Source organism: Lissotriton vulgaris, chromosome 9, assembly GCF_964263255.1.
Source record: "Lissotriton vulgaris chromosome 9, aLisVul1.2, whole genome shotgun sequence".
NCBI lineage: Eukaryota > Metazoa > Chordata > Amphibia > Caudata > Salamandridae > Lissotriton > Lissotriton vulgaris.
In genome coordinates, this window is record NC_141697.1 from 1,228,200,528 (window position 1) to 1,228,214,859 (window position 14,332).

Sequence of the window (14,332 nt, forward strand, 5' to 3'; positions counted from 1 at the left end):
ATAAAATAATCGCCGCTTTAGCGGCAAAAAGTGCTGCTAAAGCGGCAATAAGGCCCTTGGTAATATGCCCCTATGTTCGAAGTGCCACCAGCAGGCAGCTTCTTCAAGTAACTGCTCAAGAGCCAAACTTACTCTATGTTAGTGCAGTCATTTAATTCAGGTAGTGATATCGTTTTAATAATGTAGCATATTACGAGAGGTCTTACAGCTCCCATCGACACACAATGACAGAACAACAGAGGCTGCAGGGCTTGACTCACAAAACGGCTGCTCTGAGAGTCAGAAAAGCATTAATGCAAGCAGAATTATAAAGAGGTGCACAATTCAACAGCAAGAATGTGACCTCTGTGAACGTTTGCACATTTGCTTAATTATTTTTGTTTCTCCCAAGGTAAAGTATGTTTTACTACAGGAACACATATTTCACTACCCCTAAAAACAATGAGGGTGTCTTTGGTGTAACCTTCCCATTCTCAACTTGGGAATGTACGTACTCCTGCCCTTTATGTGCAATTTCAGGAGTGGTGTAACAAACTTGAGATGGCCCCCCTGTAAAGTACATGGAGCCCCCCCCCCCACTCAGAACCCAGTCAGGAGCTGTCAGGGCAGGGGACCGCTACCCGTGCATAGTGTCGGAGGGGGCCCCCTGGAGCTCAGGCCGCCCTCAAAGCGAGGGCTGCGGTGACTAATGTTACACCACTGATTGCCAGACACAACATTACCTGCGAATGGGAAGGTAATGGCCTCCGGCTATTTAGTGGAAGCTTGCCACTTCTACAGACCGATCCTGCAGATACGCCCACAAACGGCGTACACCCTAGATATCGATCCTAGAATATCAATAGGACACAATATTGAGGACAAAATATCAACAAAAAAGTAATAAAGTCTAGATTTTCAAAACCTAACTCCTGATATATGCACATACGCGGTACACATAACTTTAAGGCACGCAGATGCGGAGTAGGGAATAGTAAACCTATACTTCCATATATGCACTTACCTTTCAATATTTTGTCCCTCAATATCCTGTCCTTGATATTCTTGTACAAGAAACTCTGGGAGTAGATACTCAGTAGTACAATCCCCACATACACTTTCTTATTATTTAATTAATACATTTGTAAATGCCACCATCATGTCTGACTATCAGTATTAGTATTAGGCATCCCAGTTGTGGTGATAACATTCTGCCATTCTTGAATTTCTGAATTAACTTTTGGATATGGCCCTCGCCTTAGAAAGGTGAGATCTTATCTCATCCACAGTCCCGCATGTTGGCGGCACTGATGTCTAGCAGTATTTGAACCTTCCTTCATCGTCCTTACCTTCATAGACCTGGACAATATGTTCATGCTTGAGTAGCGCTGTTATTTCAATCTCACGCTGGAGGTGCACTTTATCCAGCTCATCTGTGATCTTGTTCTTGCCTATGGATTTGACCGCCACCTGTGAAAGAAGGTGCAACAATGAGGATTCAACACACACATAATTCATATGGCAAACACCCAACTCCTAAGAAGAAGATACAACACCACACATAAATCATATGGCAAACACCCAACTCCTAAGAAGAAGATACAACACCACACATAATTCAAATGGCAAACAACCAACTCCTACTGAGAAGACACAACACCACACATAATTCATAGGGCAAACACTCAACTCTGAAGGAGAAGATACAACAATTCATATGGCAAACAACCAACTCCTACGGAGAAGATACAACACCACACATATTTCATAGGGCAAAGACCCAACTCCTAAGAAGAAGGTACAACGCCAGCCATAATTCAAATGGCAAACAACCAACTCCTACTGAAATGAAACAACACCACACATAACTCATAGGGCAAACACTCAACTCTGAAGGAGAAGATATAACAATTCATATGGCAAACAACCAACTCCTACGGAGAAGATACAACACCACACATGATTCATAGGGCAAAGACCCAACTCCTAAGAAGAAGATACAACACCACAGATAATTCAAATGGCAAGAACCAAATCCTACTGAGAAGATACAACACCACACATAATTCATAGGGCAAACACTCAATTCTGAAGGAGAAGATACAACAATTCATATGGCAAACAACCAACTCCTACGGAGAAGATACAACACCACACATAATTCATAGGGCAAAGACCCAACTCCTAAGAAGAAGATATAACACCACACATAATTCAAATGGCAAACCACCAACTCCTACTGAGAAGATACAACACCACACATAATTCATAGGGCAAACACTCAACTCTGAAGGAGAAAATACAACAATTCCTATTGCAAACAACCAACTCCTACGGAGAAGATACAACACCACACATAATTCATACGGCAAAGACCCAACTCCTAAGGAGAAGATACAACACCACACATAAATCATATGGCAAACACCCAATTCCTAAGAAGAAGATACAACACCACACATAATTCAAATGGCAAACAACCAACTCCTATGGAGAAGAAACAACACCACACATAATTCATATGGCAAAGACCCAACTCCTAAGGAGAAGATGCAACACCACACATAATTCATTTGGCAAACACTCAACTCCTAAGGAGAAGATACAACACCACAGATAATTCATATGGCAAACAACCAACTTCGAAGGACAAGATACAACACCACACATAATTCATATGGCAAAGACCCAATTCCTAAGGAGAAGATGCAACACCACACATAATTCATATGGCAAACAAACAACTCCTAGAGTGAAGATACAACACCACCAACTCATAAGGCAAACACTCAACACTGAAGGAAAAGATACAATAATTCATATGGCAAACAACCAACACCTACAGAGAAGATACAACACCACACATAATTCATAGGGCAAAGACCCAACTCCTAAGGAGAAGATACAACACCACACATTATTCATATGACAAACACCCAACTCCTACGGTGAAGGTACAACACCACACATAATTCATATGGCAAACGAACAACTACGGTGAAGATACACCACCACCTGTCTCTAGGGTGAAGAGTTAAGAGGTCTCAGGTCCCCAACCACTCCTTTCACATCTGTTTACTCAACCTACCCATCTTCTCAGTTGCCTAACAGCTCCCTAATTTTAATAAGGTAACATTTGGTAGACAAGTTATGGTTAGGTTAGGTGCTAAGACTTAACCTATGTTTAAAAAAAATTGCATAAATTCACTGAAAAAAAACACAGAAGTCAAGTATTGGAATGGCACAGGCTAAAGTGGGGAAAACACCTGTGAGATACGCCAGGAACAGTAAAGTCAACTACCTGCAGCCCTTCATGCAGGGCTTAGGACGTCACATATTACATCACTCAGGAGTGCATTAAACAAAGCTCTGTGTTACACTGTTAAGGAGGCTGAAGGAGCCACTCTATTATGCAAAACTGTGCATTAGGAGAAGCTCTCTGAAAAGTATATTGATGGTTAAGGAATACGCTCAGGACTAATGCCAGGACCTTCCGAACTCTGGGAAAATTAGCATTTTGATCTTGGAGGGATCCCTGTCCCTTTTTCCTAAGCACTGGCAAAGCCAATATGGATGACTTTCATGTAATAACCAACAGTTGTGCACGCAAACAGCAACTGTGATTGCCTGTGCTCAAATTCTTTGCCACATTAATGCCAAACCTAATGGCTTTTTCAATGCTTGTTTTATCTTTTTTTGCTCATATGAGCAGAGTACACATGAGTTTTTAAATTCGGATCCGTGACAAGCTAACCTCATCCTGCTTGAAATGAATGGTGTGTGGGCTTTTGGCGGCAGCCCACTTTGAAGGCCCATCATTGCGTGTGCAGTGCACACCTGTTTCATTTTACATTTAATCAGTGTGCGTTTCCCAGTTTTTTCACCATGTGGGTTTTATTTCTTTCTTCCTCCTTTATTCAACAATGTACAGCCCCTGTATTTTATCTTAAAGGCCTCAGAGCAGACCGGTAGATCTGAGGTCAGATTACTGAATACCACCAGGGAGATAAAACGAGTCCAAGAAAAATGGAATTAAACTGGAAGTGAAAAGGAAGGACAGATTACAGTCCCACCACTTGCATCCTTTCTAATCACGACAGGTCATCTGGTAGCAGCAAGCGGTGGGTTGGACTGCAGGCTGTGAAGTGTGCAGATTCAAAGGCGCTGTGTGAGCTGTGGGGTTGGACTGCAGGCCGTGAAGTGTGTGGATTCGAAGGTGCGTCTGAGCTGTGGGCTGTGAAGTGTGCAGATTTAAAGGTGCGTCTGAGCTGTGGGCTGTGAAGTGTGTAGATTCAAAGGTGCTGTCTGAGCTGTGGGCTGTGAAGTGTGCAGATTCAGAGGTGCTGTTTGAGCTGTGGGCTGTGAAGTGTGCAGATTCAGAGGTGCTGTTTGAGCTGTGGGCTGTGAAGTGTGCAGATTCAGAGGTGCTGTTTGAGCTGTGGGCTGTGAAGTGTGCAGATTCAGAGGTGCTGTTTGAGCTGTGTGGCTGTGAAGTGTGCAGATTCAGAGGTGCTGTCTGAGCTGTGGGCTGTGAAGTGTGTAGATTCAAAGGTGCGTCTGAGCTGTGGGCTGTGAAGTGTGTAGATTCAAAGGTGCTGTCTGAGCTGTGGGCTGTGAAGTGTGCAGATTCAGAGGTGCTGTTTGAGCTGTGGGCTGTGAAGTGTGCAGATTCAGAGGTGCTGTTTGAGCTGTGGGCTGTGAAGTGTGCAGATTCAGAGGTGCTGTTTGAGCTGTGGGCTGTGAAGTGTGCAGATTCAGAGGTGCTGTTTGAGCTGTGTGGCTGTGAAGTGTGCAGATTCAGAGGTGCTGTCTGAGCTGTGGGCTGTGAAGTGTGTAGATTCAAAGGTGCGTCTGAGCTGTGGGCTGTGAAGTGTGTAGATTCAAAGGTGCTGTCTGAGCTGTGGGCTGTGAAGTGTGCAGATTCAGAGGTGCTGTTTGAGCTGTGGGCTGTGAAGTGTGCAGATTCAGAGGTGCTGTTTGAGCTGTGGGCTGTGAAGTGTGTAGATTCAGAGGTGCTGTTTGAGCTGTGGGCTGTGAAGTGTGCAGATTCAGAGGTGCTGTCTGAGCTGTGGGCTGTGAAGTGTGTAGATTCAGAGGTGCTGTTTGAGCTGTGGGCTGTGAAGTGTGCAGATTCAGAGGTGCTGTTTGAGCTGTGGGCTGTGAAGTGTGTAGATTCAAAGGTGCTGTCTGAGCTGTGGGCTGTAAAGTGTGCAGATTCAGAGGTGCTGTCTGAGCTGTGGGCTGTGAAGTGTGTAGATTCAGAGGTGCTGTTTGAGCTGTGGGCTGTGAAGTGTGCAGATTCAGAGGTGCTGTTTGAGCTGTGGGCTGTGAAGTGTGCAGATTCAGAGGTGCTGTTTGAGTTGTGGGCTGTGAAGTGTGCAGATTCAGAGGTGCTGTCTGAGCTGTGGGCTGTGAAGTGTGTAGATTCAAAGGTGCGTCTGAGCTGTGGGCTGTGAAGTGTGTAGATTCAAAGGTGCGTCTGAGCTGTGGGCTGTGAAGTGTGTAGATTCAAAGGTGCTGTCTGAGCTGTGGGCTGTGAAGTGTGCAGATTCAGAGGTGCTGTCTGAGCTGTGGGCTGTGAAGTGTGTAGATTCAAAGGTGCGTCTGAGCTGTGGGCTGTGAAGTGTGTAGATTCAAAGGTGCGTCTGAGCTGTGGGCTGTGAAGTGTGCAGATTCAGAGGTGCTGTCTGAGCTGTGGGCTGTGAAGTGTGTAGATTCAGAGGTGCTGTTTGAGCTGTGGGCTGTGAAGTGTGCAGATTCAGAGGTGCTGTTTGAGCTGTGGGCTGTGAAGTGTGCAGATTCAGAGGTGCTGTTTGAGTTGTGGGCTGTGAAGTGTGCAGATTCAGAGGTGCTGTCTGAGCTGTGGGCTGTGAAGTGTGTAGATTCAAAGGTGCGTCTGAGCTGTGGGCTGTGAAGTGTGTAGATTCAAAGGTGCGTCTGAGCTGTGGGCTGTGAAGTGTGTAGATTCAAAGGTGCTGTCTGAGCTGTGGGCTGTGAAGTGTGCAGATTCAGAGGTGCTGTCTGAGCTGTGGGCTGTGAAGTGTGTAGATTCAAAGGTGCGTCTGAGCTGTGGGCTGTGAAGTGTGTAGATTCAAAGGTGCGTCTGAGCTGTGGGCTGTGAAGTGTGTAGATTCAAAGGTGCGTCTGAGCTGTGGGCTGTGAAGTCTGTAGATTCAAAGGTGCTGTCTGAGCTGTGGGCTGTGAAGTGTGCAGATTCAAAGGTGCTGTCTGAGCTGTGGGCTGTGAAGTGTGCAGATTCAAAGGTGCTGTCTGAGCTGTGGGCTGTGAAGTGTGTAGATTCAAAGGTGCTGTCTGAGGTGTGTGCTGTGAAGTGTGCAGATTCAGAGGTGCTGTCTGAGCTGTGGGCTGTGAAGTGTGTAGATTCAAAGGTGCTGTCTGAGCTGTGGGCTGTGAAGTGTGTAGATTCAAAGGTGCTGTCTGAGCTGTGGGCTGTGAAGTGTGTAGATTCAAAGGTGCTGTCTGAGCTGTGGGCTGTGAAGTGTGTAGATTCAAAGGTGCTGTCTGAGCTGTGGGCTGTGAAGTGTGTAGATTCAAAGGTGCTGTCTGAGGTGTGGGCTGTGAAGTGTGCAGATTCAGAGGTGCTGTCTGAGCTGTGGGCTGTGAAGTGTGTAGATTCAAAGGTGCTGTCTGAGCTGTGGGCTGTGAAGTGTGTAGATTCAAAGGTGCTGTCTGAGGTGTGGGCTGTGAAGTGTGCAGATTCAGAGGTGCTGTCTGAGGTGTGGGCTGTGACGTGTGCAGATTCAAAGGTGCTGTCTGAGGTGTGGGCTGTGAAGTGTGTAGATTCAAAGGTGCTGTCTGAGGTGTGGGCTGTGAAGTGTGCAGATTCAGATGTGCTGTCTGAGCTGTGGGCTGTGAAGTGTGTAGATTCAAAGGTGCTGTCTGAGGTGTGGGCTGTGAAGTGTGCAGATTCAGAGGTGCTGTCTGAGCTGTGGGTTGTGAAGTGTGTAGATTCAAAGGTGCTGTCTGAGCTGTGGGCTGTGAAGTGTGTAGATTCAAAGGTGCTGTCTGAGGTGTGGGCTGTGAAGTGTGCAGATTCAAAGGCGCTGTCTGAGCTGTGGGGTTGGACTGCAGGCTGTGAAGTGTGCAGATTCAGAGGTGCTGTCTGAGCTGTGGGGTGGTAGAAGAAACTTTGGCAAAGGTTCTTTAGTAACTTTCAGGATAGCACAAATGAGCAGTTGGGCTGCTTTTTAACTGTAATATTACATGTTTATAGACTATTGTTACACTAAAATCAGTTGTTTCAAAACCCATATTTCACGGATGTGACGTCATATCTGGGAATTGCACTGATAATGTGCTTAAATTACATGTTCATGTGGATTGTAGATTTCGTGCAATGATGCTCCGTCCTACTTACATCTCACAGTTTTGGGCCATATTTCTTTAGAGTTTGGCAGACGGGATACTCCATCACAGACGGAGCGGAAGTCTCGTCCACCGTATTGAACAAGTGCATAATCGATCCTGCCCGTCACCTAGTTCCTATGCCCAGCAACCTTATGCACCTCCTCTGGAGCTTTGACCCTTCCTACCGCTCCTAGGTAGACACCTTGAAAGTCAACAGCCTCTTGAAGACAAATTCACTCACATCTCCTAAATTCTGGAGGTCATCAAGGCATGTGTGAGTGATGCAGCCTCACAGTGATGGTGCCATGAGGGTGATCCCCCCTCTTGGCTCTTAAGGCATCCATCACTCCCGCTCTAAAGCCTGCACACTGGGTCCTCTAGTTCTTCAGTCACCTTCACGACCTCAGTCACAAACCTTGTGTGCTCCTGGGCCCTGGAAACATATTATCATGCACATGAATGCCTTTATCAAATGCAGTGATAAAATGGAGACCAGGCCTCCTTATGTCTCTCGCTCCAGGCTGCTGTAGTGGGCATTCTTGCTGGTTCCACTGGCGATAAGGTATCATCTGCCCTTGATACTGACCTGCTCGGCTGCCAGCTTGTTCAACTGCAGACTGTTCAGGATTTGTCTGACCATCTTGTTACTAGCCAACAGATGCATTTGTTACTGTCCAACAGGAACGTCACTGGCTCGCAGTTTGTGTTACCATTAAATGTAAATCTCTTTGCCCACCATACAAGTTCCTGTTTACAAAAATACCAGTCCACCCTGCCTCCATCCAATAAGAACCACCAAACTGTATAGAAGAAGGCAGACAGACTCCATGAAATCATGCAAGGCCATACAAATGAAAATAAAGTGCTACACAGATGCTGATAACACAAAATAACACAACTACCTCTTCTGTCCCGTTCCCTCTCATCTGCCGGTCGCACACTCTACTCACACTCCCTCCAAACACAGAAAAAGAGGAGGCACACAGTACTCTTCAGAAACCCTCAAACTCTGGAAGGGCCTCCACCCTATTGTGTCACCTTTAAGTAAGCCTGCAGGGCAAATGTCTAAGTAAAGGAGGCAATGAGTTCCCACCACCATGCCAGAGTCCTGGGCCCTCATTGTCTAAATGACCTATCGATAAGTTCGGCTAAGTGAGCTCCAAGGACCAGGGGTTTTAAGAAAACATGCATGTAAGGCCTGGTGCTGGCGAATGCAGAGGGTGCAGAAAACAGAGTCTTGATTCCAACTCATGTTTCTTTCCTCCAGAATCCTACTCTTTCTGTCTCTTTATCTCATGAATACCAAGGCTATCAGCCTTCATTCCATCCCATTCATCTTTCTCTCTATATCATGAATCCCAAAGTCCACCTCAAGGCTGTTTCTTCTTCACCCCACACATCCAGTCTCCTTAATTCTCCCTTGTATGTTGGTGTTCCTTTTCATCCCTGAGTTCACCCTTTTTCACTGTCTTCCTGTTATCTTCCTGCTTCTGTTACCCTTTCTCTCTCTTGTTCTGAGTGAAAATACAAAGTTAAAAGAATAAACCCCAAAAATAAGTGCCAGGGACCTATGCTGTTTTTGTTTAAGAGTCTGAAATTGAAATGTGCTAGAAAGGTCGCTTATTACCGAACATAACCACCTACATACAAGTGTAAACAACTATAAGGGTACAGTGTTGTTTCTCTGTATCTGAACATTCCCACATTCAAAGCTGAAAATTGCCTGTATGACGCACTCGGCCATACACCACAAGTCACCCAACTACCTCACTCAAAAGCTGACCATTTCAGGAGGCTCAAGATCCAACAGAAGCACAAAAACCCTCCTCCTGAAACCACGGAGATTCCGGAAGGAAAAAACATACAAACGCTCCTTCTCAGGAATGGCGCCTCTGATCTGGAATGCACTCCCGCCAGAAACCAGGCTTATCCCTTCCACTGTACTCTTCAAGAAAGAGGTGAAGGCCATCCTTCAGGCTAAATTCACCTGAATTCTATTGATACTGGAACAATGACAGTACTTGGCTCCTACATTAGCGGCCTTCTGATTGCTTACCTATGCGAGTCTCTTTTCGACTGCTCTCGGATCTAAATCATCGCACGGATGCTATATTATTGGTTTCCAACTTGGCTATTGGGTTGTACACTATGACTTGAGTGCCTCACTAACTTGCAACGCACCCATTACTGACTACTACTCTGCTTTCACACTGTGTTTACTCACCCTCTGGGGTGCTATAATCTTACCCGATTAGACATTGTACTGCTTCCATATTATTGTTTCTTGATTGTTATTAGTCTGCATACTCTTGTGTGATTGCTACCCTATTTTGCAACTCACTGACTACTGAATTTTATATTGTTTCAAGAGTCTTGTTTACCCTACCTACTGTTTATGTAAAGCGCTCTGATATCTGCAAAGTTCTTGTTCGCGCTATATAAAACCTTAAATAAATAAATAAATAAATAAATAAATAGACATTAATTGCTCACCCACACGTTCTAAGTAATCACCAAACAATTATTTACCTCCCAAATGTGAACAGATCTGTCATTTTGTGCAGCTCTTTTGATAGAAGCATTTTCACTCCTTTTATAGAAAAGCAAAGGGCTTGTGCGAACGACGTCGTGTGCCGCTGTGGTAAACCGCACCATTTAAAATTCAAATAAATTGCTTAAGAAACATGTATCAAGTGAAAAGTACATGAAACGTTAGAGAAGGGATAAAGCAGCAAACATTCCAGTAAATCGTAGGTTCATGTAAGTACAGATTGGAGTAATTGTGTATTTACGGTGGGATGGTTCACTAAACATATCCGGCCCGATTCACAAAAGTAATCTGATACAAACTCTTAACTTTACTACTTTCGGTATTCACAGAAGGCATTTAGAAGTACTAAAATTAGGATTTTGTCTCAGTTAAACTTAAGTTTTGGTCTTAAGTTAAACTTAAGACAAACTTAAGTTTAATTGAGACCAAATCCTAGTCATAAAGTAAGGATTTTGTCTCAGTTAAACTTAAGTTTGTCTTAAGTTTATCTTAAGACCAAAACTTAAGATTAACTGAGACAAAATCCTAACTTTAGTACTCCTAAATGTCTTCTGTGAATACCGAAAGTCGTAAAGTTACGAGTTTGTATCAGATTACTTTTATGAATCAGGCCAATTCTTATTATCAGAGTGTGTAGTGGTTGAGGAGGAATATCCGCATGTGGAAACATGTGTTCTGGGAACCAAACAGAAAAAAGCAAAATAATTAAATATATTTTCTAATGTAACGCTGGTTGATTGGTTCTCTGTAGATGGGGTAGGGGAGGGGATACGGGCATCAATGGAGTACCTGTGATTTTGATAATGTGAATGGTAAAAAATGTGGCTATCTTGAAATCAAAGTAGTAAGCGTTCCCCTTTAAGACTTTCTTGATAATTTGGCTTTCGGAATCTCCTGACACATCTGCTCTGATAAAAAGACTGATTTGTATATTGCCTCGTATAGTGAAATATTTATAGCAGTGCTTTCGTTTTTCTTTTTTGAGATAAAATCTCCTTATATTTCAAAAAGAAAGCAAACTACGCAATATAATGTTCTTCGGAGAATTCTCTTACAAAATTCGAATGGTAATGAAAAGTATCAGACAATGTGTTCCTTGCAATTATGGGTGAGGGTCACCAACATTCAACTATGAGGGGTCAACTTGGTGATAGTGGTCTACTTTGGATGTGAGGGGTCTACAAAGAGTGTGAGGGGTCTACTTTGGGTGTGAGTGATCTACTGTGGGTGTGAGGGATATACTTTGGGGGTGAGGGGTCTACTTTGAGTGTGAAGGGTCTACTTTGGGTGTGAGGGATCTACTTTGGGTGTGAGGGATCTACTTTGGGTGTGAGGGGTCTACTTTGAGTGTTAGGGTCTTCTTTGAGTGTGAGGGGTCTACTTTGGGTGTGAGGGATATACTTTGGGTGCGAGGGGTCTACTTTGAGTGTGAGGGGTCTACTTTGGGTGTGAGTGATCTACTGTGGGTGTGAGGGATATACCTTGGATGTGAGGAGTCTACTTTGGGTGTGAGTGATCTCCTGTGCGTGTGAGGGATATACTTTGGGTGTGATGGGTCTTCTTTGAGTGTGAGGGATCTACTTTGGGTGTGAGCGGTCTACTTTGGGTGTTGGGGGTCTACTTTAGATGTGAGCGATCTACTTTGAGTGTGAGGGATCTACTTTGAGTGTGAGGGGTCTTCTTTGAGTGTGAGTGATCTATTTTGAGTGTGAGGGTACTTTGGGTGTGAGGGGTCTACTTTGAGTGTTAGGGTCTTCTTTGAGTGTGAGGGGTCTACTTTGGGTGTGAGGGATATACTTTGGGTGTGAGGGGTCTACTTTGAGTGTGAGGGGTCTACTTTGGGTGTGAGTGATCTACTGTGGGTGTGAGGGATATACCTTGGATGTGAGGAGTCTACTTTGGGTGTGAGTGATCTCCTGTGCGTGTGAGGGATATACTTTGGGTGTGATGGGTCTTCTTTGAGTGTGAGGGGTCTACTTTGGGTGTGAGGGGTCTACTTTGGGTGTTGGGGGTCTACTTTGGATGTGAGCGATCTACTTTGAGTGTGAGGGATCTACTTTGAGTGTGAGGGGTCTTCTTTGAGTGTGAGTGATCTATTTTGAGTGTGAGGGTACTTTGTGTGTGAGGGGTCTACTTTGAGTGAGAGGGGTCTTCTTTGAGTGTGAGGGGTCTACTTTGAGTGAGAGGGGTCTTCTTTGAGTGTGAGGGGTCTACTTTGGGTGTGGGTGATCTACTGTGAGTAATCTACTTTGGGTGTGAGTGATCTACTTTGAGTGTGAGGGATCTACTTTGGGTGTGAGGGATATACTTTGAGTGTGAGGGGTCTTCTTTGAGTGTGAATGATCTATTTTGGGTGTGAGCAATCTACTATGAGTGTTCGTTACCAGCATTTGTGCAGCGCACTTCTGTGTGACCTATCATGTTTTGGGTGATGAGCGCATTTCGACTTTAAATTGTCCTTGCCAGTATGTAGTTTTATGTAAAAAAAGTGCAAAGGCCCAAAGTTTTTCCTAAGAGCCTGCCGTCGGTGCAGCTGAACACCTAGACTTCCTAGTCTTTATCCCAGCTCATGGCTCTTGCACCACTCTACACTACATGTCTCTAAGTATGGGCGAAAAATCCGTTTCGCTAGCAGATTTTGCGGATTTTCGGTAAATTCGCAATCCGCGAGATTCGCGAATCTCCCGCAAAATCCGCAAATCCGCGAGCAGCGGATTTTATGGCTTGCTCGCACTGTTCGCGTGAGTTCGCGGCTTCCCAGTACAACTTCGCGCCCCGCGAATAAGCGCTAAATTGCAGAAATACGATCTTAGCAAAACTGAAACTACTTACCAGGTTCAAAAGTTCAGGCTCATCATTAGTAGCCATTTCCTGTAGTGCTTCCTGAGGGGCCCCTCCAGAGTTCAGTTGCCTACTTGCAACTATTATGTGACCCTGCTCTGAACCTCAGAATAGTTACACATATGCCACAAAGGTCCTGAATTACAGCTAAGGGAGACAAGCAGGAGCCAGGCTGGAAGTTCAAATCCATTAATCAGCCCCTAATTCATTATTGTCAGTTGGGGCAGGGCAGGTGTTGTAACTAATTTTGCAACAATGAAAGCACTTAGCAAGTGCAAAAGATCACTAATCAGGAAGCACTAAGGAAGCAGGTGCCAGCTAAAAAAATATTCTGTGACACATTAATCAGCCCCAAATTAATTCAGGTCACTTGAGGCAGGGAAGGTGTGCTTTGCTTTGCCACAATAATGTACACTGACTGGACAACCAGAGGGTGCTGTGATGACAGAGGGTGGCATGGGTGGGCCAGAGGGTGGCATGAGTAGTCAGAGAGTGGCAGTGGTGACAGAGAGTGGCAGTGATGAAGAAGAGTGTCCCAAACAGGCTGGACACGTAGAAACAACAAGTTTGCAAAACTTGCGACCCGACAGGTAAGTTCGCGTTTGCGAAATTGTACAAAACCCTCGCGAACTGGCAGAAACCCGCGCGAACACAAAAAAAAATCCGCAAATTCGCGAGAATTCGCGGATTTTGCGAATTGCGAGTTCGCAAATCCGCAAAATTCGCAAACGCGAGATTCGCAAAATTCGCCCATGCTTACATGTCTCATCATCTCATGAACACAGAGACTTGTCTGGAGTTGATTCCACCTCATGCCACTTTCTTCCACTGCCCTAAACGCCGTCTCTCTTTTTCTCATGTATACAAGGGTTACCTAGTCTTGGTTCTCCTTCATGCGTCTTTCCTACAGTTCAGTTTCGTTATGGCGTGAATATCAGGGCTGCCTATCCTTGGTTCCACCTCATGCCTCTTCCACCACCCTACACTTCAGGTATCTTCTTTATCTCATGAACACAGAGGTTTGTTTAGAGTTGATTCCATCTCATGTCGCTTTCTGTCATCGCCCTACAATGCTTGTCTCTTTATCTACAACACAGCCTGTAGACGAGCTAAAACAGAACTCCTTGGAGTCATTAGGGAGGGCATAGGAGGGGAACGCCTTAAGCAATCCAGACAAGCCTATAAGAAGCTTCTCACACAAGCCAAAATAGAATGGGAGGAAAATCAGTGGGAAGAGCTCACAAAGGCCCTAGCAGTACAAGATCAACGACTGTTCTGGAGATTGGTGAATGGGGGATCAGGGAGTCTTCGCTCGGCAGTGGAGCCTAACATAGCGCCGGGAGTGTGGCAGGCCCACTTCGAGTCGCTATATAGCGCCGAGCCTGGAGAAATTCCTGTGATAATTGAACCAGTGAGACAGGGCTTGCAGGCGGACCAAATAACACTGAGTGAGGTAACAGCTGCCATTTCAGGCCTGGCTCCGGGGAAGGCGCCTGGGCTGGACGGTCTGCCGGGAGACCTGTACAAGCAGGAGCCCACCGTCTGGGCGCCCTACCTCGCAGCCCTTTTTAATGGTGTCCTTAGTGGGATGGA

At 45.3% G+C, this 14,332-nt stretch overlaps 1 protein-coding gene across 1 annotated transcript in view; it reads right to left on the bottom strand.

Annotated features, from left to right (window-relative positions):
* Window positions 1-14,332, bottom strand: part of LOC147693115 (NUAK family SNF1-like kinase 1) — a 112,946-nt gene that overhangs the window by 63,949 nt on the left and 34,665 nt on the right. Inside the window, exon 2 of the mRNA XM_086939364.1 lies at window positions 1,329-1,449. Coding sequence (XP_086795490.1) covers window positions 1,329-1,449 — 121 coding nt within the window. The remainder of the gene's footprint in view (window positions 1-1,328; window positions 1,450-14,332) is intronic.